The following is an 8989-nucleotide window of genomic DNA, read 5'->3' as shown; positions in this document are numbered from 1 at the left end:
TACTGTGTTGACCAGTTCTAGGGTGCCTACTTTCCGTTTACCTGCAGTCGTGAGGAGGACTTCTCCGTTCCTAGGCGCAACTGTCACCATGGAGGACTTGGATGCCGTTGATTACTCCGAAGACCCGTTGGAAAGGGTTTCCATCTGGCGTACCCCATTTTCCACGTCGACCTACTTATTCAACTCCAGATTCTCCCTTGCTGAACCCTCCCGGCCTCCTGTGGTCCTGCCAGACGATCCCCCCACCTGGCCAGCACTCTCCACTCCTCTGGCATCTCCGTCTACACTTGGGTTTGTCTCAGCTTGTCTAAACCCTAACCCTAGTTTAGATCCCCCTTACCCGGGCTCAAACCTTAACTTTCTTCCTCTGGTGACCAACTACCCTCCTGTATCGTACAATATCACTTCTCTAGCTCCCCCATCCGGGAGTTACTCCGTTGTCCCGCCGCTTGCCGGATCCCTCCATTCTACAGATCTGCCCCCCTCCTCGCACAACCACCGACCTACCCACACTTCATCGGGTCCGTCTCAATACAGGGCATCGCTTCCCCATCCCCCACAGGGTACAAAGAAGAAGAATAAGTGTTTTAAATCCAAAGCAGATGACATTTTCTTGAGACTGGAAGAGGACATTCAGTGGGGTGAAGCCATGGACTTTGCGGACAGAGTCCTTGTCAGTCGCATCAGGGGAAGAAATTACTCGGCCGCGCGACTGAAGACCTGGGCAACCGAAGTATGGGGTCACCATCTGGTCGACATCCCATTCGTGCAGACCTTTGTGAGGGGATGGTTCGCCCTGAGATTCGCTCGTGCCGACCACACAAATTGGGTCCTATCCTCATACTGGCATTTCGAGCATGCCCCGGTATTGCTGAAGTGTTGGACACCACTTTTTGACCCCGAGACTGAGTAGATCGGTATTGGACCTGTATGGATTCGACTTTCGGGCCTCCCATTACAATACTGTTCCGAGGACATCTTCAAACGGAATTGTAACGCCATCGGCACTTATATGGAATATGACAGATCATATCTGCAAACGGGTACGATGGCCTACGCTCGAATCCTTATTAATCTCGACACCAGAGGAGGTCTATTGGAATACATTACCATCCAATGGCGGGACACATCCCGCAAGCAGATCATAGATTACGAAGGCATTCCATATCGCTGCCGCAGATGTCACAAGGTTGGGCACCTATACAGGGACTGCCCCCTCCTCCACAAAAAAAGGGGCCCTGAGCAGAACCGAGAACCGGAACCGACGGAGGGTGGACCATCACAGCCCCAGGAGATGGAAGGAGAGCCCACACAACTACCGGTGGACAATGCACCAGGAGATTCGAGAGATATACAGGGCACTTCTGCTACAAAGGCATCTGACAAGCGTCCAGCGGACTCCATACCTGCCTCGCCTCCTCCGCCCATCAGCTCAGACACTACTAGAGATGTCGCCTCGACTGCGGGTACATTTTTCCCTATTTCATCCTCTGTATCTGGCATATCTCATATTTTTGCATCGCTCTCTTGCATGGGTATCTCCTCCCCCCTCATCCCCTCTGGCTCCCTTCAGATACCCCCCTCCCTCTGGGCTCCACCCCCCCTCCTCCCTCCTCTGCACACTTCCCTTTCCCTCACACTCTCCCTCCCTCTGTCCCCCCTCCCTGATATCCTCCCCCTCCCCTTCCTTCCCCCCCCCCCCTACCCACCTTACCCCCCCCCCACTCCCTCCTCCACCCCCCCCTCTTCCCCTCGATACCCTCTACGGTCCAGAACAAAGGGAAAGGATGCCGACGTGATAGGCATTGAACCTATTTACACCCCAACCTCCTTTAAATTGGCTAGAGGCCGCCCCTCCCGACTCACTAAGGCCAGACATGCAGCGGGGGAAGAAGTTGCCCTTGGGCGACAAAAAACAATTGACAGGGCCCTTAGAGCTAGGGATGGCCCTCTGCCTGTCCCTCCATGAAATTTCTATCCTTCAACTGCCGACGGGTTGCTAGGCCCCAAAAAAAACTAGCCCTGCGAAGACTGCTCACCTCGACTACCTTGGAAGTGATCTTTCTTCAGGAAACCCTCTGCTCGGTTGACTATCTGGACATTTCATGCTTTGGATGCATCAGGGACATCGGGGGGTATTGCTATCAGTTTCTGTAATAAATCCTTGGTTCTTCAAAACACCTAGGGAGGCAGAGGCTACATCGGTATGGACTTATTGGACCGCTCCCTTAATGCTGAGATTCATATCATCAATGTTTACGGACCTTGTGTGGACAGGGAACCATTTTGGAGGACCCTGTTCGCATCTGAACTTTTCCGGGCAGACAACATCATCCTGGGAGGGGATTTGAACTTCTCCTTGGGACACTGTGAATCCTGGGGACACTCGGCCCAAGCGGATAACCTATCCGACTCGATCTCCACCTTACTTGAAGCTCATCATTGAGTTGACATCCCTCCTGTCAGGTTACATTATACCTGGTCCAATAATAGAAGTGGTGATCATAGTCTAGCTAGAAGACTCGACAGATTCCTCATCGAAGAGGCATTCCTTACTCTCCACCCTCGCATTAGACAGTGGGTTGGAACTGGGGGTTTATCTGATCACAGGCCTATATTCCTGGAACTCTCTAAGGATATCCCGAAGATCAAAAGCCCTTTTAAATTCAATGCTTCTTGGCTCAAGGATCCTAGCTATCATTGGCTTGTATCGGAGTATTGGAGATCAAATCCTATCGCGGAAGAGGAGGAGCATACTACTGGTTTTTTAAGGAAATTATCTGAACTCAAAAGTCTCTCTAGAAACTGGGCACACCTGAAGCGGATTAACGATGACAAGATACTGAAGGAGGCCGAACGAGCCATTGCAACATTTGAGGATTCGTCAGATGGCACCTTCACAGCACCAGAAAACAAGGATCTATACTCTACTCTTATATCTAAGCGCACACAAATTCTAAAGGAAAGAGAGGAGAGCTGGTGCCTTAGAAGTAGAGCCATATGGCTGTCTGAGGGAGACAATAACACTAAGTTTTTCCACAAATTTGCAAATGGCAGAAAAGCCATTAACACCATCTGGGAACTAAAAAATGCTCAGGGGCAGAGGATTACTGATCAGCAGGGTCTGGCTAGACTTGCTAACGAACACTTCAAAACCATCTACAAGGCACCCCATATGGCTAACATACTAGAGATAATGCGGGTCACTGAGCACTTCCCCAGATATGTAGAAGAAGAGGATTCAGAGAACTTGATGATGGCTGTATCGAAGGAGGAACTAGAGGCCACCATTAAATGGTTCAAAAAAGACAAGAGCCCTGGACCGGATGGGTGGACCATCGAATTCTTTATTGCATTTTTTGACATCTTGGGGGATGATCTTCTCAGAATCGTGGAGGACAGTAGGAGGAATGGTAGCATACATGCAGCCATCAAATCCACTTTCATTTCCCTTATTTCGAAATCTGATTCTCCTACCTCCTTTAATGACTTTAGACCCATCTCTCTCTGTAATGTTCTGTACAAGATTATCGCCAAAATCATAGCAAATCACCTGAAGCCTATACTGTCTCGTCATATATCCCCCGAACAATTTTCTTTTCTCCAGCATCGACAGATACATGAAGCGATTGCCACTGCACAAGAACTCCTCCATACTCTGAAGACTAAGAAACAGAAGGGCATGATTCTCAAGGTGGACCTTTCTAAGGCATTTGACAGAGCAAATTGGCTCTATATCAGGTTAATTCTTACTCACCTTGGCTTCCCTTATGCCTACATTAAATGGATTATGAGTTGTATCAAGGATGTATCCTATAGTGTCCTCCTTAATGGTGAAGCTACCCCTTTCTTCCTATCAGAAAGGGGACTCAGACAGGGTTGCCCCCTCTCCCCGCTACTCTTCCTCCTTATTATGGAAGGTCTGAGCAGATCCATCTCTGCTGCGAAGGACAGACATCAGCTTACTGGCATCAAGATTTCGGATAATTTCTTTCTGACTCATCTTCTGTTTGTTGATGATGTTCTGATCTTCTTAAATGGAAGCATCGGAGATTCTTCAATTATGCACAATATCTTCAAGCTCTTCCAACAGGCTACGGGGATGATGATTAACGAAGGTAAATCCACCATCACCATTATTGGTTGTTCTCAGCATGAGTCTATTTATACTACCCAGCGTTTTCCTTTCTCTGCACTTAACTTGGATGACGGGCTTAAATATCTGGGCTTCCGATTAAAGCCTCTCGGGTATAGGATAGCAGACTGGACGTGGCTTATCGCAAAAGTGGAGAAACGATTACAGATCTGGTACCACAAATATCTTTCCAGAGTTGGCAGATTAACCCTCATCAAGGCAGTTATTGAGGCCACTCCAGTTTTCTGGATGACACTTGCATGGATACAAAAAGGCATATTAAACAGACTTTAAAACATTTGTTGCAGATTCTTATGGAAGGGAAATCAACCTGGGAAAACTTTTGCTTGGGTCAAATGGGATCGCATCGCTATACCTAAACGATGGGGAGGATGGGGCATAAAAAGGCTTGAGCTATTCTCGAAAGCCTTGGCAGCTAAGCTGGGCTGGCAGCTCATCAGCTCAAACAGTCTCTGGACCCGGGTAGCACTAGCGAAATATATATGGCCTACAAATTTGATGGATTGGCTCAGACAGTCTCGGCCCCCAGCTAGCAATATCTCCAACATATGGAAGGCAATGATGAACGCGCTCCCCCTGCTGCGACTTGGAATTACCTGGAGAATAAAGGAAGGCAACGCTGTCCGCATTGGAACGGACCCATGGGTAGGATGCGGGAACGCTCACAGATTACCTGCCGACTTAATCAGCTACCTAAATGATAGAGGCATCATATACATCAAGCACATTGGCGACCACATCAACTCCACTGTCCTTCAACAAGCTTGGAAATCAGCTTATGATTTGGACATACCTGAGCATTGGAGACAAGACTGGCAGCTATATATTGAAGCCCTCACACAGGCCCATATTCGCTTAACAGAGGAACCCGACGAAATCATCTGGGCCCTTGCCAAGACAGGTCTTTACTCCCCAAAAGAGGGATACATCAGCCTCATGGATCCCCATAAACCTCAATCTATTGACCCAAATTGGAAATCCTTCTGGAAACTCAAGGCCGCCCCTCGCACTCGCCTGTTAATGTGGAACATACTCTTAGACAAGATCCCTACGGGTGCCAATCTGATGAAGAGATCCTTTCATGGCCCCTTCCGTTGCCATCTGTGTCATATGGCTGATGAGAACACCGAACATCTCTTCCTGAATTGCACTTCATCTAAAGAATTATGGAACGGTATATCTGCTCACTACCCTTCCTTACTCCCCTGGCAGGGCAACAATATCCAAGATGCTTGGAACTCATGGTGCCTTGCCCACAAAGGCAAAGCCAGGAACATGCCTCTCCTAGTCAACTGTGCCATCTGGATAGCTAGGAATCAGTCCATCTTCAATCTTAGAGAACCACACTGGCCATCTATCACTCAGCACATAATCTCAGATTATGATCACCTTCCAGAAGAGGACCCTGTAGCCCCTCAGCGCATCATCACCCCGGAGATCATTGATAAATCTAAACCTTGGGCATATTTTGATGGTTCAGCCCAGGAAGCAGGCTGTGGAGGGGGACTTATCCTACACCTGAATGATAAACATTGTTTCAAAATCCAAATAAACTTGGGGATGGGCACGAACAATTTTGCCGAACTCTGCTCTGCAAAACACCTCATATACTTTGCATTATCTCATCATTGTACACATCTGCAGTTATTTGGTGATTCAAAAATCATATGTAATTGGCTCAATAATGCATCTCATTGTAATGCATATTCTCTCAGACATATCCTGGAGGAAGCTCACAGATTGATAAACATATTTGACTCTTTTGTCTATCGACATATCTACAGGGAACAAAACACGGAGGCTGACCAACTTTCAAAAGAGGCAACACATCTTCAGGACAATGTCTGGTTGATACAGGAGGAGATTGATGGTACTCACCATCAATATTACCACAGACCGTTTATAGAACAGGGACAAATTGGGCTTTAAGCCCATGTATTTTGTAGTGCTCATTGTAAAAACATGTTTTATTTTCTTATATCTATCAGTCGGCTGTAGAAACAGTTCTTGTATAGACATACATAGTACTCTCTCTGTATAGAGAAGATATATATATTTTTGCATCTTTTTCCCTCTAGCTGTTGAGGGCAGTTTTGATACAACTCTGATTCCAGACTCCCTGCGAGGAGATTCACCACTCAGCAGTTCAAGTTTTTGTAAACAGACTTATATGTCTCCTCATAAGGCAAGTAATGCCTCCATATGCATATGCCTCGGCATCTACAAAATGTAATTTCTTAAGATAATAGAAATTACTACTTTTTCCAAGGGAAAAAAAATAATAATAATAATTTTAATTCATGTTATTACTATATTGTTTGTTTGTTTTACGTTTTACAATTTTGTAACACTATTTTGTAGCACTATTTTGTAAGACTATTATACTAATAATTAACATTATTTAATTTATATTATTTATATATTAATAAGTTTAATTCTTGTTATTACTATATTGTTTGTTTGTTTTATGTTTTACTATATTGTAACACTATTTTGTAACATTATTATAGTTATCATTATCATTATTTAATTCATGTTATTACTATATTAATAAATTTATTTCGTGTTATAAATATATTGTTTGTTTGTTTTATTTTTTATGTTTTAATATTTTGTAACACTATTATACTAATCATTATGATTATTTAATTCATGTTATTATTATATTGATAATTTTAATTCATGTTATTACTATATTAATAATTTTAATTCATGTTATTACTATATTGTTTGTTTGTTTTATGTTTTATGTTTTTCTACATTGTAACACTATTCTGTAACACTATTAAACTAATCACTATCATTATCTAATTCATGTTATTACTATATTGTTTTTCTGTTTTATGTTTTACTATTTTGCAACACTATTTTGTAACACTATTATAGTAATCATTATCATTATTCAATTCATGTTATTACTATATTGTTTGTTTGTTTTATGTTTTATGTTTTACTATATTGTAACACTATTGTGCAACACAATTATACTAATCATTATCATTATTAATTCATGTTATTACTATATTAATAATTTTAATTCTTGTTGTTACTATATTGTTTGCTTGTTTTATTTTTATTGTAACACTATTGTACTAATCATTATTATTATTTAATTCATGTTATTACCATATTGTTTGTTTGTTTTATGTTTTACGTTTTACTATATTGTAGCACTATATTTTAATACTATTTTGTAACACTATTATACTAATCATTGTAATTATTTAATTCATGTTATTTCTATATTAATAATTTTAGTTCATGTTATTACTATATTAATAACTTTAATTCATGTTATTGCTATATTGTTTGTTTGGTTTATGTTTTATGGTTTACTATTTTGTATCTCTATTTTGTAACACTATTATACTAATCATTATCATTATTTAATTCATGTTATTACTATATTGTTTTCTTGTTTTATGTTTTATGTTTTACTATATTGTAGCACTATTTTGTAACACTATTATACTAATTAATATCATTATTTAATTCATGTTATTACTATATTGTTCGTTTGTTTTATATTTTATGTTTTAATATTTTGTAACACTATTATACTAATCATTATCATTATTTATTTGATGTTATTACTCTATTGTTTGTTTTTTTCATGATTTATGTTTTATTACTTTGTAACACTATTATACTCATCATTAATATTATTTAATTCATGTAATTACTATATTAATAATTTTAATTCATGTTACTACTATATCAATAATTTTGATTCATGTTATTTATATATTAATAAATTTAATTCATGTTATTACCATATTGTTTGTTTGTTTTAAGTTTTACTATTTTGTAACACCATTACACTAATCATTATCATTATTTAGTTCATGTTATTACTATATTGTTTGTTTGTTTTATGTTCTATGTTTTACTATATTGTACCACTATTTTGTAACACTATTATACTAATCAATATCATTATTTAACTCATGTTATTACTATATTGTTCATTAGTTTTATATTATATGTTTTACTATTTTGTAACATTATTATACTAATCATTATCATTATTTAATTCATGTTATTACTATATTGTTTATTTGCTCTAGGATTCATGTTTTACTAATATGTAACAGTATTTTGTAACACTATTATACTAATTATTATCATTTTTTAATTCACGTTACTACTATATTGTTTGTTTGGTTTATGTTTTATGTTTTACTATATTGTAACACTATTTTGTAACACTATTATGCTAATCATTATCATTATTTAATTCATGTTATTACTATATTGTTTGTTTCTTTTATGTTTTTTTTTTTTACTATATTGTAACACTATTTTGTAACTTTATTATACCAATCATTATCATTATTTAATTCATGTTATTACTATATTAATAATTTTAATTCATGTTATTACTATATTGTTTGTTTGTTTTATGTTTCTGGTAATAGTACTTTGTTACACTATTATACTAATCATTATCATTATTCAATTCATGTTATTACTAAATTGTTTATTTGTTCTATGCTTCATGTTTTACTAACTTGTAACACTATTTTGTAACACTAATATAATAATCATTATCATTTTTTAATTCATATTATTACTATATTAATAATTTTAATTCATGTTATTACTATATTGTTTGTTTGTTTTATGTTTTATGTTATACTATTCTGTAACCCAATTTTGTAACACTATTATAATAATCATTATCATTATTTAGTTCATGTTATTACTATATTAATAATTTTAATTCATCTTATTACTATATTGTTTGTTTGTTTTAGGTTTTATGTTTTACTATATTGTAGCACTATTTTGTAACACTATTATACCAATCAATATCATTATTTAATTCATGTT

At 38.8% G+C, this 8989-nt stretch overlaps 1 protein-coding gene across 1 annotated transcript; it reads left to right on the top strand.

Moving 5' to 3' along the window:
- Positions 1–1048: 1048 nt before the first annotated feature.
- On the top strand, positions 1049–6085 carry LOC149230624 (uncharacterized). The gene is made up of 3 exons (XM_089381364.1): positions 1049–1466; positions 2514–4375; positions 4457–6085. Exons 1-3 carry the CDS (start codon positions 1049–1051, stop codon positions 6083–6085), a joined length of 3909 nt encoding a protein of 1302 aa, XP_089237490.1.
- The last annotated feature ends 2904 nt before the right edge of the window (positions 6086–8989 follow it).

The sequence above is a fragment of the Pinus tabuliformis genome, chromosome J, assembly GCF_031772625.1.
Source record: "Pinus tabuliformis cultivar Carrire ecotype Pingquan chromosome J, CPIR1, whole genome shotgun sequence".
NCBI classification, from domain to species: Eukaryota; Viridiplantae; Streptophyta; class Pinopsida; order Pinales; family Pinaceae; genus Pinus; species Pinus tabuliformis.
The sequence above is the reverse complement of the archived record's forward strand: the minus strand, read 5'-3'. Positions and strand labels throughout refer to the sequence as shown.